We start from the raw sequence: 18,168 nt of genomic DNA, 5'->3' as shown, positions 1-18,168 counted from the left end.
GAGAAGCACCCAGCAGTCGGCGAACGCTGTGTGTGTCGGCTGCTTTTATTATTTTTATTTTATTTTTAATTTTATTATTATAGCAAGTGATAAACCCACAACCTGACAATAGTGAGTTAAATTTAAATACGAGTAAGAGCAATTTCAAAGGATTTTCAAGACCAGATGGGTCTAAACAGGCCTGTAAGTCTATTCACATTGATCTTAGATTGTTTTCTTTGAAGAAATATTCCCAAACACTAGCGTGCATAGAAACACTGGAGGGCGGGGTACATTTTAAATTCCCAGTTGCTGGGCTTCACCCCTAGAAATTCTGACTCACTGTCTGCAGGGTGGACTCAGGAATCTGCATTTTTAACAAGTAGCCCATGTGCTCTTGGAATGACGCTGCTCCAGGGAGATGAGTGCCTGTAAACCACATCTGGATTACTTATCAGTCCCAGGCACCACTTTTTAAGTGGGGCCTTGACCAGCTGGGGCGTGTCCAGAGGGAGCAGACCAGAGCCGGGTGAAGCGATGCAAGATTTGTCAGCTCCCGCTGACACACCTGTGCCGGACCCCCCGTGGGCGGGCAGTGCTGCAGGCGGAGGGAGAACCCAAAGGGTGCCATCTCTACACGCAGCCTTGTCTCCCCAGATGCTTCACCATGGCTCTTGCATAAAGTCCTTCAGTTAGGGGTAGGGGAAAAGGAGGAGTTAGAGTTTTAAAATAGATTATTCAGGACAGAAAATGGATTTGGAACGAGACTAATGCAAAAAAAAAAAAAAGTGTGGGGCATGACATTGATAAATGGGTCCTAATTTTTAGTCTAGGAGTTACAGTGAAAGGGATTGTGCAGTTCACTAGCCAGAAGTGGACCGAGTGCTCCCGGAAATGAGACCTTCTGGGTACTCGGCCCAGAGAGCATCTCTCCTCAGGACCAGCAGAGAGCAGACTCTGTCATACAACCAACAGCGTCCTCAACAACAGCCTTAGTGAAAACAGCGGTGACACCAGAGGGTGAGGAATTGTGACAGCCCTCGAGGCCGGCTGGTAGAGAAACGGGGCTCTGCCCCAGGGACTCCCCATTTACCAGGAAAGACCCAGGAAGTACAAGGTCAAAGACCCACTCAGACGCAGAGTTGCTCATTTGGGTGCTGTTTGACTTCTACACGCGGAAGAGCGTTCAAAAGATTGATTTCATCGACACAGGCGAAAAGAGGATTTATACAGGCAAAAGAGTAGAGAGGGGAGAAGAAAGATAAACTCAGAACCGCGTGAACCATGAACTTGAGCAAACTGGTGAGTGGCCAGCAAGGACCAAAGATGCCAGGCAGCGTGCTCCGCCCCCGGGCGGATTCACCGTCCATAAGAGAAGCCATCTCAGATTGTCGTGGGTTCTCCGGGGCAGGCCGAGCCTTGCTGCTCTGTGCTCTGCCTGCCGATGTCCCCAGGGAGCACCTTCTCGGGCCAGGTCAGCACGCTGCCTACACCGGGATTTCTCAACAGTAACGACCACGTCAAGGCACCGAATAAGAACAGACTGCAGCGGTACAAACAGATGGCACTGACTCCCAGGCGAGGCTGGCAGACACTGCGTGATGAAAATCACATTTTGTTTTGTCCCCCACCCCAGAAAAAATCAGTGTCTTTTCCCAATTATAAGAGGAGTACCTGTTTGCTCTAGACAATTTGAAAAATACGGAAAATCACTCAGAAGACCATAAAAATTGCCCAGGATTCCACTGAGCAGAGTTACCACTAGTGGCGTTCTGATGTGGTTCCTTCCAGGCTGGCTTCACGTTGATCATTATTGCAGACACCAACAAATATAGATTTATTACAACGTGATTTACACCATTATACTGTGCGCGCTGATTTGGACACGGCTTTTTGACTCCGTGTTACAAATATGTCCACATGTCACTGAACATTCTTCCATGACCTGCCGGTGAAGGATGACCTGGGTTTGCACTGTGTTGGGTGAACCTGGATTCATTCACCCTCAGGCACTGGGCTGTTTCTCACTTTTCACTTGAGTGAAAAATGCTTGGCTGAACAACTCTGTGCATCAGGCCTTGTGCATGTGTGTGGTTCTGCCTTTAGCATAAATTCCCCAACGTGGAATTACCGGGTCACAGGATATGGACATTTTCAGGCTGGTGATACACCTTCCCAAATGACACCTGCCCCCTCAGAAAGTTCATGCCAGTTTTCACTGTCAGCAGCAGAGTCCGGGAATGCCCAGCCCTGAACCTCAAGAATATATTTTAGATTGGATTAAAAAAATGTTTGTGAAAAGATGCATACAGTATGATTCTGCCTACACGACATTCTGGAAAAGACAAAACTATGAAGACAGTAAAAAGACAGGGGATTGGCAAGGAGAGAGGGGATGAAAAGATGGAACACATGTAGGATTTGGGGGGCAGTGGAACTACTCTGTATGGTACTATTACAGTGGATAATGTTAATGACAAATGTCCAGATCCATAGGCTGACACTGAGAGTGAACCCTAATGTAAGCTATGGGCTTCGGGTGATAACGATGTGTCCACATGGACTCATCAGTTGAACACATGGACCAGTCCAGTGGGGATGTGGGTAGTAGGGAAGGCTGTGCATGTGTGGGGCTGGTGGGGTGGATAAGAAACCCCTGTAATGTATTTTCCTCTCAATTTGCTGTGAACCAAAAACTGCTCTTAAAAAATTGAAGTCAAGTAAATAAGTCCGTCCAGCCCCAGCACAGCGCCTGTCACAAAGCCCACATTCCACAGTGTTTGAGGATGGACTCAAGGAGGAGAGGAGAGTGTTGACAAAGATTGGAAGATTGGGTTCCCGGAGGAGGGGGAGGACATTGAGGACATGGCAGCCAGAGTCCAACCTTGCCAGGGCCCCACGGGAGGAGGGGAGGTCATCCTGGTGCTGAAGCCACGTAGGAAAATGAAGGAGTGTCCTGAAAGCAGGTCCTGTGATGAGCAGGTGAAGGAACTCAGCACATTCTTCCTGGAAAATAGATTTAGAGAGAGACATGACAGCCCTCCTCAAATATTTAAAGGCCTGTCTCATAAAAGAGAAATAAAACTTACTCAGTGAGCTCTAGGTGACAGAACTGTGCTCAGAGACCAGAAATCTCAAGGAGACAAATCTCAGCTGAATATAAAAGAGTTCTATAATAATTGGAACCTTCCAGAGAAAGCATGAACTTTGGACTTAAAAAGGCTCAACAGAACAGTAGCAGAACAGAGATTACCTCCTCTCTAAAAACAGGATGAGGAAAGGCTAGGATTAACATTTATTCCCGAATTTCTGCTGATTTGCTGTTTGTTGTTTGTCTAGGAAATAGATTTAAAAGTGCAAAAAGAAGACATGTTAAATAATAAATTAAATGACGCACTGGCCATGGTAGAAAAGACTCAGAAAACTAAGGCAGCTGAGACTATAAAAGTAGAGACCCTCACCGTGAAATTAAATGAAACACTGGCTGAACTGGAAACTGCCAAGACGAAAGTGGTAAGTTGGTGCCTTCCAAGGACGGGAGAGTTTTTCCATCACTGCACGATCACAATGCCACGAGGATCAGGGGTTCTCAGCCTCGGCACTACTGATGGTCTGGGTCGAGTAACTCTTTCTCATGGTGGGAGGAGGGGTATGGGGGGTGCTATGCTGTGCATTATAGGTTGTGTAGCAACATCCCTGGTCTTTACCCACGAGATGCCAGTAGCACCCCCCCCCCAGATTGTGACAACCAAAAATGTCTCCAAACTTTGCCGGATGTTCCCTGAGAGGCAAGGTCACCCTCTGTTGAGAAGCATTTGTTTAGTTTAAAAGGTAAACAGAGGCTATGACGCCCTCTCTCCAAGGTGCTCTAAGATGTCATAATCAATTTGGGGTCTTTACAAGATCAGGTCGAAGGACTGAGCAGCCCTGAATCTAGTGATCAGTGACGAGTCCACAGACCGTAAGGTAATGTTTTTCACTTTTAGCTCGGCATTCAAGGCCCTCCACCATCAGGGCTCACTGTTGCACTCACCTGTCACTCACACATTCACCCAGCATGTCTGTGGACAAAGAGGTAATAAGGGTTGACCTGACGGAAGTGCATAGAGTGACTTTCAGAGGGACTGGAGCTGGAGACACCAGCTCGGGGTGTGACATGGGATGGCCATTGCTTGTCGTCCAGGATCACAAGGACTTGGACACTCAAGGTAGCACAGGGGTGGAAGGAAGGAGTCGCTATAGAGTGACGAGAGAAATGGCAGGACTTGATACCTGATTGCCAGGACCCACGTCGAGGAGAGGGAGGACCACAAGGAGACAGGTGAGCTTCAAGCCAGGGCACCAAGGGGGATGATGGCACATGGAGATGGTGGAAGTATGGAGGCCGTGGTAAGGGGTCTTTTGTGGGAGAAGGACTCTCTTCTGGAGAAGATGAAGAACTCAGACAGGCGAGGGTAGGATATCAAAGTTCAAACTTTGTGCACAGCTTTGGTGGCACGATAGATCTGGGGGAGGAAGCAAGACACGGGGTCTAAATTTGGAAGGTAGCCTCAATGGAGTGATTGTTGAAAGGGTGGGCATGTGTGAGCGGCTCAGGCAAAGAATTTACATGTCGGGAGGAGACTGGAGACTGGGGCCCAGCATGTTAACTGGGAATAGGGAGCAGAAGAATGATGTCACCCACACGGCCGGAAGACGGCGGTGGGAGAAGCGGGAGGGACGCTGAGACGGAGGCGCCGAGAGGTGCCGCAGGCAGGGAGGGCGGTCACGGGAAGGCGTCTGACTCACCATCGGGGGGACTGCTGGTAATTTTTGTTTTTAAGAAATACAAATTCATGTGCCTTTTTCTTACAAGATTGTTCACTGATTAATCCAACAAATGCTTATTAAACATCTAGATCTAGATGTCGTGGTAGGGATCTAGGCATGGATGCCACGAGCACATCAGCAAATAGGAAAGGGTAACTTTCTGTCCTCGTGGAGCTTACGCTCTAGTGGGAGCGAGAAACAAAGGAATGAGATTGTTCAGATGATGACAGGTGCCCCGGGGAAAATAAAACGGGATGGTGTCTCCTTTAGATAGGCAGTCAGGGGGGCCTCTCTGACAGAGGTGTCATTGTCCCTGAGGCCTGACACCCGAAAAGTCAGCCATTCAAGGGGCTCAGGAGGAGTATACTATGCAGCGGGACCAGCACGTGCAAAGATCCTGGGGTGGGGCCAAGTTCGGTGCTGGTGGGTGCAAAGGGGTAGTACTGTTGATGTTGTTACTATTATATTCAGTCTCAAGATCACATGAGCCGTGTCTGTTTTCCCAGATCATGATGGAGGAGCGGATGCAGCTGCAGCAGCACACGGTAAGGGCCCTCCAAGAAGAACAGGAAGCACAGAAACACAGCTTTGAAAAAGAAATCATGGAATACAAGGAGCAAATCAAACAGCACTCCCAGACGATCGTGAGTCTCGAAGAAAGACTCCAAAAAGTGACCGAACACCATAAAAAAATAGAAGGAGAGATTGCAACCCTGAAGGACAATGACCCAGGTTGGTCCAGAGAGACGCGGAGGAAAGCTTAATGTTCAAGGCAGGTTCTGATGACCCTGTGGGTTCCCATAGGCCGATGGGCAAGGGAAGTCTATGCCTCACTTAAAAGCTCCTTTATTGTCCAGGGAGGCCCCCTTTCCTTCTTGTTACACAGCGTCGTCAGGCGCCCTCCAGGCCCCAGTTAAGCAGAAGTAACGCAATGGACGGGGACAGCCTTTGTGTCTGGCCAGTCAGCCAGCGAGAGGCACAGGCTGCCGGGGCTGTTAGGGGCATCAGGGCAGCAGGACGGGAGGCATCTTTTCCATGTGGAAACCTCCCATGTAGGGGCCTTTCAAAGGCTTCTCTCTGCCATCAGCAATTTGTGACATTGTCTAATGCACTTTCATAACCAGCTGAGGTTGATCTCTTAAAAAAAAAAAAAAAAGAGGGTGAAAAAAGAACTCAGAGTTGTGAGCACTTACTCCCCCTGAATGACATGAATGACCACGGCAACGCGGAAAACTAAAGGCACTGGGCTCTTGGAGGAGAGTTCTGGAAGTAGCGGCCTTGGGCCAGGGTTTCTCATCCTTGGCACTGGTGTTGGCATTTGGGCTGGAGAGGTCTTTGCTGTGGGACTGTCCTGTGCACTGTTCAGTGCTGAGCAGCGTCCCTGGCCCACAAGATGCCCATAGCCCCCAGCCCCACCCCCACCCCAGTGGGACAACCAAAAATGTCTCCAGACCTGGTCAGATGTCCCTGGTTGAGAACCATGGTCCTAGTCTCAAGCCAGTGACAAGCCTCATGCATTCGTTCACTCAGCACTCCTAACTGAGCATCTGCTATGTCCCAAGCTCATTCTAGGCACTGGAAGGTCAGTGATGGACCAGCCAGGCAGGGTCCCTGCATTTAACCAAATTACTGCCCTGCCAGGGGGCCTGCCTGGAATGAACAGGTCAGAGGGAGGATGTTTAAGCTGGGACCTGAGAGTGACTACCTCTTTGTCCCCCACACTTAGATCCGTGCCTGCTGTTCAGCAGATGCTCCATAAATATTTGTTGAATGAATAAATGAGAGAGTGAGAGTGTGACTGAGGGCCAGGGGCTGAGGATGTGGGAGGTGAGGACAGCACAGACTGGTCTGAGCGGAGAGGACGAAATGGGGCAGGAGGTGTGACCCAGGAGTTGAGGCACCAACTCTCACCACTTAGCTGAGCGGTCACCAGCTGTTTCCTTCACTCCTGTGCCCGTTTCCTCATCTGTCGGTGGAGTCGATGACCCCTGCCTTAGAGGGCAGCTAGAAGGATTTCAGGAGTTGAGGAGGGTTGAGAGGACACAGAACACACAGCGGTTGTCATCAGGTAGAGAGGGCTGCGGGGTGGGAGGGAGGGTTTACACGTTGGGAAAGACGCAGGTGTGTTGATAAGCACAAGGGACGGAGTGCGTCTGTCTCATGAGGACTGTCGTAACGCCCGCGTGTCCCTCTGATTCAGCCCAGGAGGGGGAAGCACATCCGAGCCCCGCAGCGGCACCTCCCGTGGAGAGCAGGGCCAAAGACACAGTGTGCGACCGCCTGATGTGAGTACCCCAGCGTGTGTGAGCTCCAGACCCAACCCCTGCCTCTGGCCACATCGTCAGGACCTGGGAAGCGGAGCTGAGTGTGGGCTCTTCTTGCTGCTATCTGAGTTTCTCGATTCTTTAGCAAGTCAGGCTGGCGTCATGGAAAGATCTGGGTAGATCGGTGTTCAAATCCGAACTCAACACTCTCCGGGCACGTGGCCCTGGGCAAGTCACGTCACCTCTCTGTGCCTCTGCTTCCCCACTTGGGAGATAGGGAGGCACTGGAAAGCCAGCTAATGCTATGGTTAGCTGTCTTTGCCTGCCCAAGGCAAGCGCATTCCTGGGCATTATAAGCAGGTTTCAAACAGTGGAGACCACTTGGTAGAGTGGAGTCCTGGAGAGGCATAAAAGTTAAGGGGTTGGACTAAAGACCTTGAAGATCCCTCCCAACCCCAAAGTCCATCCCTCAAGCCTCCAGGAACTGACAATTTCCAGAGAAACAAAACCCCTGGATGGAGAGATCCAGAAACCACTGTCAAGCAGCGTACAAACAAGAAGGCGCTGATGAGCTGCATGGATGGGATTCAGAAAGCTTCTCAGAGAATGGAAACCACCAGCCTGAGCCTTGCACAATACCAGTTACCAAAGTCACAAGGGCAAAGATACTCGGATACTCGGCCTCCATGTTCTGAAAAGTTCTAACTGACGACTCCTGGTGGAAAGATCTCTCTCTAGACACAGCAGGAGCCTCGACCGGGAGAAGAATCAGCTCCACATTCTCTGGTCCACTTTGTCAGCTGTGCACCCCTTTGAGTCTTAGAGGTTCATCTTCATGTCGGAAGAGTTACAGCCAAGGAGGTTAGATGGATAGACAGATAGACAGACAGATACACACACGTGTATGGTTATATCCATTCTGATGGTCAACAATCTTTTTTTTTTTTTGACATGCAACCTGCCAGTATTTTTCTTTATCCCGTAATAAACACACACTCAACCTTCAAAAGCCTGCATAAGAGGAGCTTGGACTTCAGAAGCCTGTGAAATGACATTAATACCTGCCCAGAGACTGAAGCTCTTAACCCTCTTTGGAACGCACAAGACTTCAGCTCTTCCTCCTGCCTCCAAAACACACACAAACACACACACACACACACCCCATGCCTTCCCAGGGCTGGAATGTCTCACACCTGCTCAGAACCCATCCTGTGTTCTCCCCGTGACCGCCATCAAGGCACCTCACCCTCGTCACTCTGGACCCCTTCCCGGGTAACACCGTCTTCCCTGTCAGCCTCCCTGATCCTTCAGTTACCAAAGATGTCCCACCCTCTGGGCAATGGGGGATGGGGCTGTCCTCATCCCACCCTCCCTGTGTCCCCCTTGGTTTTACGGGCCCCAAAGCCCACCCCTCCACAAAGGGTCTCGTGAACACCACTTCATGTGGTCCCACCTCCCTCCATCAGGAGTTACAGGAAGCTGGTGAGAGAATGACAACCATGCTGTCCTCCTCTCTCTCTCCTTCCTCGTCCTCAGGGAATCCCTGAACCCACAATAAATAGTCTCCTGTCCTCTTTCCACCAAAGATCAAAAGTCCACGAGAGCGCTGGTTCACGCTGACGGGCACACTTGAGCAGGAAGAGGTGTCATCCTCACAGAAATTGTATTTCAGCCCCCAAGCAAACCCAGCCGGGAGCCTTTGTTCTGCTTCACATATTTCTTTTTAATGAAAGTGCATCAGATGGATTTTTTGTTTCAAGAATTTTTCAGGAGCGTGCTTACCGCCCTCGCTGGGACCCGGTATCACACGGACCACCGCTGATTGGGGATCACTTTGCCTTTGTATTCAGCCCCTTCCAGGCACTCGAGGCACCTCGGAGATTGAGTTGAACTGACTCAGTCTGTTTTTGTGAATTTCAGAGAGGATTTACTGACTGCTCAGAAGGAAATCCTATCTCAGCAGGAGATCATCATGAAGTTAAGGAAAAACCTTAACGAAGCCCACAGCCGAATGTCCGATTTGAGAGGTGTGTACAGTTGCCTGTGTCTCCTGATGTCCTGACCCACTTGGAGAAAGTAAAGAAACGGGGCTTAAGGGTTGGGAAGCCGGCCATTAAAAATCCCACTCAACCTTTCCAGGCTGTTACCACACTTGTAACCCAGGGTCAGCCAACACTGTATCCCAGGTATGGCGCTGATTCTGTTTGATACGGGGCATACTCTCGAATGGCTCTGGACCTCTGGGTGGAAGTGCAAAGTTCTTTTTGGGGGAGAATCTCCTTTTCCCACAGAGGATGTGTCTCTGGGAGCAAAGGCTTGGAGGTCAACCCGTGGGCCCCCCTTGGCAGGCCAGCCTGCACACACCCGAGCTTGGGGACCTAGAGTAAGGTGTTCCCCCCAGCCTCTCCTTCCCCTGACGCAAGAACGCCTGCAACACACCTGCCCCCTGGGGTTGATGTGGACATCAGGGGCCACCTGGAGCAGGGGTAAAAGAGCTCTGAGGTCTACTCTCTTCTGGATGGACATCGGTCTGGCTGAACAGTCCTGCTTTCCTCCTCTTCTCTTCTCCTCAGACTGTTCTTTCTGCCTTCCTTCCCCCTGCTTCTTACCGCTGACGTCTCTGTCCCACCCCTGGCTTCCATCAAGCCAGAAGGCACAGGCAGCCAGGAGTTGGGAGATGTTCCCAGGCTTGGGGATGCAGAGGGAGGATGGGGAGGGCTCTTGTCTCGTCCCCATCTCATACCCTGTGCATCCCAAGGCTTCAGCGGTATTCGCTCCCTAGGTCTGGACTTGTTAGTGGCCCCAGGGCTTTTATGGCAGAATTTTTCAAAAATGAGTGACTTTTTCCCCCATACTAAGGTATGAGAACAAGTGGTAGAAAGGCTACAATATCCAGTTCTAGAACCAGGCAGCATTAGACCCACTTCTGGATCTGCTGTTTCTTAGCTGGGTGACTTTAGGCAAGTCACTGGACCTCTCTGAACCTCAATTTCTGCCTTTGTGACGTAGGAGTCTTACTAGTAACTGCCTTGCAGGGTTGCTGTGATGATTCCAGGCAATGCAGGTGTCTTAGTTTGCGTTTTCCCGGAGCGGATCCCAAGACTAGGATTCTGCTGCAGGCGGTTTATTTGAGAGATGATCCCAAGACACAACAGCAGTTAAATGGGAAAGGGAAGAAAGCAGGTGATGGCTGGGCTGTCAGCCAGCGGGCACAGCGGGCGACCGGAGCTTAATTCTGCAGGGGATGCTGGGAGCAGCGTGGTCACCTGCGTCGGGTGCCCACCGGAGGTGGGAGGGCCTGGGCTGTGTTCTCGCCTCCCCTGTCCTTGGCTGGAGGCTGTTTCACCTGGCAGACTCCTGAGCAGAGCAGGCTCCAGAGGCCTTAGAACACCTTGAGCAAACAGATGCAGAAGCAGGCAGCTGAAGGTCACCAGGTGCCCCGAAATGCCACAGGCACACGGGCCCCGCCAGCTGGGCTCGGGCAGGAGCACAGACCGCCTCCTGGAGCCAGAGCTCACGAGAAGGTGATGCTGGTGCGCTCTGTTGCTGTTTTGTTGTTGTTGTTGTTATTGCTTTTTCTTTTTTTTGCAAAGATGGAAGCAGACCTCTTGGCCATAGTCTGAAGACCCCCGAGAATTTCCAGCTGGTGGACCTGCCTCATGGTTTTTGTGGGTCTGGCAGGTCTGCTGCAGCCCTAGGGAAGACCCAGAGCGGGAGACCCATGCCCCACCCTCACCATCTTTCATGTCGCTCCCAGGGGAGCTTAACGAGAAGCAGAAGGTGGAACTGGAGCAGAATGTGGCGCTGGTCCAGCAACAAAGCAGCGAACTGAATGTGCTGAAGGAAAAGATGGCACAGGTGACCAGCCTGGTGGAAAAGAAGGACAAGGAGCTGGAGGTCCTCAAGCAGGCACTCAGGTGTGTGGGAGGGTGTGCGTGGCGCGGAGAGCCCAGGCACACCCAAGTGGCCAAGGAGCCTTGCACAGAGAGAGCAGACCTAGTCAATGCTGGTTGAGGAATTGAAGGAGTGAACAGATGAATGAATAAATGACATAGGTTTCATTGCTTCACAATGTCATCATTCACAACAAAACAAGGCCTTGCTCAGTCCTGTGTATCTCAGACATTCCTGCCCAATATTCCAGGTAGAGCTCAACTTAAATGCCACTTCCTCCAGGAAGCCCTCCATCCCTCACCCTCACCAAACATAGCCAGGGGCTTCTGCTCTGCTTGGGGTCCCTCAGCCCTGGCACTCCACTTGACCTTATGCTACTCACACAGCCAGGCTGCTACTGCCTGTTGAAGTGTCTGCTTTCCCCACAAGGAACCCTGTGTAGACCATGCCTGCTATTGACTCCCCAGCATTCACATAGTGCCTCGCATATAAAGGAACTTCCTAAATATTGATTGAACAAATGTATAAACAGGAAGTGTCAGAAGTCCATTTAAAATAAATATATTGTTGTCCCATGGATTCGTCTAAAAAAATACACGTGAGTTTGCATTTTCATCAATAGCGTGTCCATATTTTGACATAAGATTAATGTTTTTCCCAAGAAACTTTGAGTAAAACTGACGTCTCACGTATGTCCTGTAGCTGCTACCCATGCCTCATGGCTCATGGCCAAGGCCGACTCACCTAGTGGTTAAGAGAACGGCTCTGGACCCAGGCTGCCTGGGTTCAAGGCCAGGCGCCTTCACCACAAGCTCTGGGACCACAGGCAAATTGCTACATGTGTCTTTCATTGTCAGTAGAATGGGGCAAAGAGAGTCCCCAGCCCCTGGGACCGTGATGAGAAATAGACAGGTCCACACCCACAAAGTGTTAGAAACAGCAGCCCCTCAGTAAATCCCCCTATATGTGCCACAGCAGGTGTCCTGCAGACCCAGGGCCAGAAGCAAGGCTGGGTAGGTGCCTTCCTCCCTGGCCACTACCCGGTAAGTCCCCTGGAACTAAATTCTCTAGAAATCTTCAGGCAGGAGGCTTAAAGACTTGAAGACTTCAGCTACCTGCAAAAAGGGAGCTCCTTTTCCTATTCTGCTTGGGTGGGTACAGAGGTGATCCACGGTCCCCAGAACGTCGTGCTTCTAACCCAGCCTGCTGTCCAGTGACTCCTCTTCTCTGCCCTAGGGCCTCCCAAGAGAAACACAAGCCCCAGCTGCACAAGGAGAAGGACCAGAAGCCCAGGAACACGACCCAGATGTGTGACATCTCAGTGCAGATAGAACCAATCCACACCGACATTTTCTTGAGCAGCCAAGAGGTGAGTGCCTGCCCTGTCCTGAGCGCCCAGGACAAGCTAAGAAAGAGCCCCATGGTGGCTTTCTTTGCTTTTGAGAGCATCTTCACTCTAAGTTCCAAAAATACTACTTGCTTCGGTGAAATGCGTGAAGTAAAAAAGCGGAAGTCCTGCCTCTTGAATTGCAGAGGTTTTGGCAAAGAACAGCTTGGCATTTGCACCATCAGACCCTTTCCTCACAGAAGCCGCCACAGCCTCATACAATCAGAACCGGGCAGTGGCTGAAGCTCAGGCTGGATCCTGTCTGCCTAGATTCCAGCCCCGATTCCTCCACTCAGACCCTGGGGACGTGCCTGAGGGCCAATTCCCTCATCTGGAAAGTGAGAATATCGCCAGTCACCATCTCATGGGGTCATTGAGAAATAAATTTTATTTATACACACAAACATGCACAAACTTAAATAGACATACATTTATTTAACAGAATTTTTTTTTGCAAATGATGGTATCATATGTATTCTGCAACTTTTTTTCCCCACATGACACTATTTAACGGGCATATTTTCAAGTGAGCGTGTAAAGATCTACCTCATTCTTTTAAACGGTGGCATTGAATTCCATCATGTCCTTTTTATCCAACCAGCCTTGTGATGATGGACATTTAAGTTGCTTTTACTTCCAGCCATTGCTGTAGTTAATATCCTTGTACATACGTAGAACAGATTCCTAGATGTCCAGAGGACGTCCTCCGTTGTCCAGACTGCCTTCCCAGAGAGCCGGGCCGTTTATGCTGCCTGGCTGGCTCTTGGTGATCTCTGCCCGGAAAGAAGCCTTTGCACGCCTGGAAGGCGGGCTGCGGGCACGGGGCTTCCTCGAGGCCCCGGCTTTCCTGGAGTCCGGGGATGCCCTTTCCCCCTCTGTTTTACAAAACTAGAGAGCAGGACGTTTCAGTAATGGGCTTTGGATTTTCACTTGGAAACAGGGCCAAATGTGTCAGCTTGGCTTCCTGCTCTCTCAAAGATGCCTTTCCCCTGCCAGACAGCAGTGAGCCAGGGCCCAGCCGGCCTTCCTTGGCACTGATCACCGTCCAGAGAACTTTAACAGAAGTGTCTCCTTCTTGCTCCGGGCGGCCGGGCACAGGGGCTGCAGTGGCTTCCCTCAGCTGTGAGCTCCGAGGGGCTGGGACCAGGTCCCTCTCCCGTTGGAGAATCCCAGGCTCTCAGCGCAGGACCCGGCCCATGTTCGTTCACACATTCAACAACTGTTGAGCACTTGCTGTATGCCAGGCCCTGTGCTGGGTGCAGGAGAGGGTACCCAGAGTCCCTGCCCACACCAGACCCCCTCTGACTCTGCACGTGTTTGCTGGAAAGGATGGTTGACTGGACGCCCGTGGTTTTAGTTATGAGATGGAATTTGTTGAGGAGGATGGGGGAGGGAGGCTGAGGATAGAAGGGAAAAAGGATTTGTTCTTTCCCAGAGCGGCTTTCCGCACGCAGCCTGCTTCCTGCTTTGTAAACCAGAGTGGGTCAGAGGGCCTAAGAGTTGTATGAGAAAGAATCTCCCTCTTCTCTAAATAAACAAATTCCCAGAAGAGCCACGAGGAAGGGTCACATCAGTGCTCTCCAGGCAGAGGAAAGTCTGTCGCAGAACTTCGCTGCTGTGGCTGCCCTACCCCCAAGGCCTGGAAGATACAGCAGGATTGGGGCAGCGTAGCATGAGGGAGGGGGCTCTTAAAGACAAGGTGGGGGGGAGGGGCTCTGCAGAAGGAGGTTGGGAGCAGAGCCTGGAGGAAATGCAGGGATGAGTGGTGGGGACGTGTGGGGGTGGGGAGGAGCAGCCCTAGGAGGACCTCAGGCTGGGCTCCTGGCCTTGTACCCCTGGTGGCCAGCGTGGGGCGTGGCACGTGTCCTGTGGGCCTTTAATAAGCATTTGATGAATCAAGAAACGGAACAAATATCTCTTCCTCCCCTCTCCTCTGCTGTGTTTTCCTGGTAGCATTTGTCACTTTCTGGAATTATTTGCCTGCCTGTCTGCTTGTTCGTTGCGTCTGCCCCGTAGGAATGAGGCCCCAGCAGCAGAGCCTGTCCACCTGGTTCCCCTCCTCTCCCTGGCGCCTAAGACAGTGTCTGGGTGCCGCCTCTCTCTCTCTCCCTGAACCGAAACTGTTATAAGATTGTTGTAAAAGAAGCAAATCGACCATTTCTTCCCTTTCTTGCCATTTTGTCTGTGGCCTTTGCTAGAAGCAAGATCTGTATCTGAAAATCACTCCCAACATCCCATCCCATTTCCAGTTTCCCTCCTTGACATCTATCACTGCCCACCGTGTATTTTCCGTGACTATCTTATCTTCTGTCTCCTCCCACTAGGACGCAGACTCCTTGGCAGCAGGGGTTTTGCCAGTCTTCACGGCTGAGTCCCCAGGGCCTAGAGCAGGGCATGGCACATAAAAATGCTCCACAAATGTGCACTGAGATTCATTGTGAAGTGAATGAATGAGTGAATGAATGAGTCACGGACCCTAGAGAAGCACTGTTTAATTTGGAGTCTATGACTGGGCTTTTTATTTATTTCAGTCCATGACTGAACCTCCAGAAGTTGTATGCAAATTTTTGTGCATATGTGACTTTTTCTGGAGGAAGGAAGCCTGCACTCTTCCTAATCTCAAAGGGATGTCCGTGACCCTAAAAAGATGAAGGCGATCTCTCCTTATATGTGCCCTTCGTAAACCCAACTCTAGCTACATGGCTACCATATTGGATGGTGCAGATACGGGACATTGCGATCATCACAGAAAGTTCTGTCGGACCACACTGTTCCAGGGACTCCAGAAGTTCCAGAGGGGTGTTTTCCTTTCTCTACACCAGCCAAGAGCCAGACCATCTAATTCCCCCTAGCAAATATTTGACCACCATCCTTATTACCAGCTAAGAAGAGAGTATCGCTTATCCTCATCTGAAAATGCCCCTCCAGGAGCAGAATTCGATGTGATTGTTCAGAGATGAGACCAGAGTGACAAGTGGAAACCCAAGCTTAGAAGAATATGAGAAGAAAAAAATAAGTAAAATGTGGGGAGGGAACATATGGAGGGTGTCTCTCATTTACAGTGATGCTAAGAAGGTGGGAAAGTTGGAAATTTTCCTAGATGTGACTTTACATTTGAAATGAAAATTTTGAATTCCTTCTCTGCTGAAGCCCCTTAACAATACATTCCAAGGTACTAACCGCCAGAGTTTCTGCTGTCCGTGAATTGTTCATGCTTCCTTGAACATAAGAGAGAGATTCTGATCCCTAATTAAGCAGCTGTCTGCATCGTTCTGGCCACAGGAGCAGTCCTTCAGTGATCTAGGGGCCAAGTGCAAAGGGTCCCGGCACGAGGAAGTCATTCAGCGTCAGAAAAAGGCCTTATCCGAGCTACGTGCGCGAATTAAAGAACTGGAGAAGGCCAGCTCATCAAGTGAGTTTCCCCCTTCCCAGTCGCCCCCTCCGCGCTCAGAGCCGTGGGCCCCAGACTCTAGGTTTCCCTTTGGGGACTGACCGATTTGCCAGGACCACCGTCTTCTAAACCCATCATCTCATCACTGAAAGGAGGTCATAATACAAAAAAAAAAAAAAAGATGGGGCAGACATGATCTCTCAGTCACGGGCAGGCGTTAATATTAAATAAATAGTATTTCATGAAAAACTCACTATATTGTCCTTTTTCTCATTTTACTGTGGCCCGGTAGAAACTTTGTCACAGACTGACATTGTGCAACGATTGACCTTGGGGAACTTCCTGTAATAAATACTCTGTTTAGAGTGGATAGGGCTCTCAAGAAACCAAGCTTCCTGCTGGGTGGAGCACTGGGCTAGGACCCAGAAGCCCAGGTTCAAGTTACACCCCCGCACCTGTGGCTGGAGGTTTACCCTCAACGCCTCGGACCTGTGAGGCTGCAGTCTTATACTGGCTGTGTGTCCTTGGACAAGTCAGTTCACCTCTCTGGGCCTCAGTTCCTCACTTGCCAAGGAAGGATTGTAAGGATGAACACCGGCCCATGGTAAGCATCCAGTAAACAGCAGGGGTGATGATTACATACAATAACTTCTTCCTGAGCCTTTCTTTTGAGTCTAAATTATTTCTTTTATAGGTCATAAGGACCACACGAATGAACCATTTCTAGACGTAAAGACTCTCAGATTGGATAAAAATGTCCAGAAAATATTGGATATACAACCTGATTCGCCAGGTGTTTCAAGAATAGAGATCCGAGCGGTAACCAAAGAACAAACTTGCCTCGTGGTGACTGACACGTGGGGGAGGGTGGGCGTGAGGGCAGACACTAGCTGTGTGCCCGGCACCACCATGCCTGGCCGTGGCTTGAGGCCAGGTTCTCCCTGATGGGCTAGCAACTGTACCGACCAGCATCAGTGCCTGGCCGTCCACAGTCCGATGTTGGAGTAGAAAGGCAGCGTCCCATTGTGCACAGCATGAGGTGTCATTGCACTGACACTGGCCAGATCTATCTTGGGACCCTCCTTTTCACATCACATGTTAAATTCTGCAACAAATAGTCAACAGGCTAATTTACACCATGAGTTTGCCAAAAGTTTGCTTTTTGCTGTAAACTGAATCACATGAACACATAAAGGGTAGCAGGAGGGAGCCATGATGATTAAGGGGACACAAGGTCTAGAATCAGAGACCGGTTCCCTAATCCCAGCTCCGCAAGCTGTGTGACCTTGGGTGGGCTCTTAACCTTTCTGGGACTCCCCTGCCCAGCTGTAAAATGATGATGGAAAAACTAAAGGAGATAATTATGTAAAGTGCTTATGCCAGTGCCTAGCTCATAGTCAACACTTAATAAATGACAGCTGTTATTATTATTAAGTAGTATTTAGATAGTATTATTCAAGAAAGCCTCCCTTCCTTAGGGCACAGTTTGATTTGCCAGGATTTTCTAAAGTAATTTGACTGTTAGGTTGAAGGTGCCCTGTCCCCTAAATGGATGTTTGATGGGGCGTTTGATTGACACATGACAATGGACAGCTCTGCTCTGTGTTAATTACGGGATCTAAATCCTGCTGCAGCTGGATCTAAACCGTCCATGGACATTAGGAAGAAATAACAAAGTCATCCTATCTGCAACAGTGTTCTCTCCAGCCATTTTTCTAGACATTTGTTAGAGATGGGAGTCTTCAGAAATGTATTGGTTTTCCTGGTAAAATCAAACCCTCATTCTCCGAGGTTGGGAGTGGAGGGACCATCTCCAGGTGGGGAGCTCATATCCTGATCCTGCTTCGAAGAGTTACCTTCTTCTGGGGAGAGACCCCTCATCCCACCACTGACACCACACAGCCAGAAACCTCCCAACTCCCAATCCTCCAAAGTTGGCCACAGTTAGAATTAAAAGAGAAGGAGCAGGAGGAAGAATAGCTGATGGCAGAGGGTACGGCTCAGTGGTGGAGCGTGCTTAGCATGCACGAGGTCCTGGGCTCAATCCCCAGTATCTCCACTGAAATACATAAACCTGATTACGTGCCCTCCCCCAGTGAGTAAATAAGTAACGACAACAAAGAATAGCTGACATCTAAGAAGTGCTTACTGTGCGCCAGGCACTGAGCTCAGCCCACTACACGCAGTGCCTCATTTAACCCTCGCAGCAGCCTTGTGTCATAGTTACTATTCTTATCCCCACTTAACAGATAGGAAAAGTTAAGGCTTCTAGAGGTCAAGTGCCCCAACCAAGGTCACAGAATAAGGAATGAAGAAGCCTGGACTCTGTCCCTGGTGGTCCGTCTGCTAGCCTGCAGAGACGGGGGCGGGGACTGTGTGACTGAACTCGAAGCCCAAGCTCCTCCTCAGTGAGCCTCCCTCAGGAAAAGAGGGGGGACCTGGAG

At 50.3% G+C, this 18,168-nt stretch overlaps 1 protein-coding gene across 5 annotated transcripts in view; it reads left to right on the top strand.

Annotated features, from left to right (window-relative positions):
- The window catches only part of FHAD1 (forkhead associated phosphopeptide binding domain 1), a 123,551-nt gene that overhangs the window by 89,981 nt on the left and 15,402 nt on the right, over positions 1-18,168 (top strand). For all 5 annotated transcript variants that reach the window (XM_064494042.1, XM_031464112.2, XM_064494041.1 and 2 more), the window contains 8 exons: positions 3,319-3,492; positions 5,295-5,520; positions 6,989-7,073; positions 8,973-9,079; positions 10,810-10,969; positions 12,183-12,315; positions 15,616-15,745; positions 16,419-16,543. In XM_064494042.1, the coding sequence (XP_064350112.1) occupies positions 3,319-3,492; positions 5,295-5,520; positions 6,989-7,073; positions 8,973-9,079; positions 10,810-10,969; positions 12,183-12,315; positions 15,616-15,745; positions 16,419-16,543 (1,140 nt within the window). The remainder of the gene's footprint in view (positions 1-3,318; positions 3,493-5,294; positions 5,521-6,988; positions 7,074-8,972; positions 9,080-10,809; positions 10,970-12,182; positions 12,316-15,615; positions 15,746-16,418; positions 16,544-18,168) is intronic.

Source organism: Camelus dromedarius, chromosome 14 (assembly GCF_036321535.1).
Source record: "Camelus dromedarius isolate mCamDro1 chromosome 14, mCamDro1.pat, whole genome shotgun sequence".
Classification (NCBI taxonomy): domain Eukaryota; kingdom Metazoa; phylum Chordata; class Mammalia; order Artiodactyla; family Camelidae; genus Camelus; species Camelus dromedarius.
This window is presented reverse-complemented; position numbering and strand designations above follow the sequence as displayed.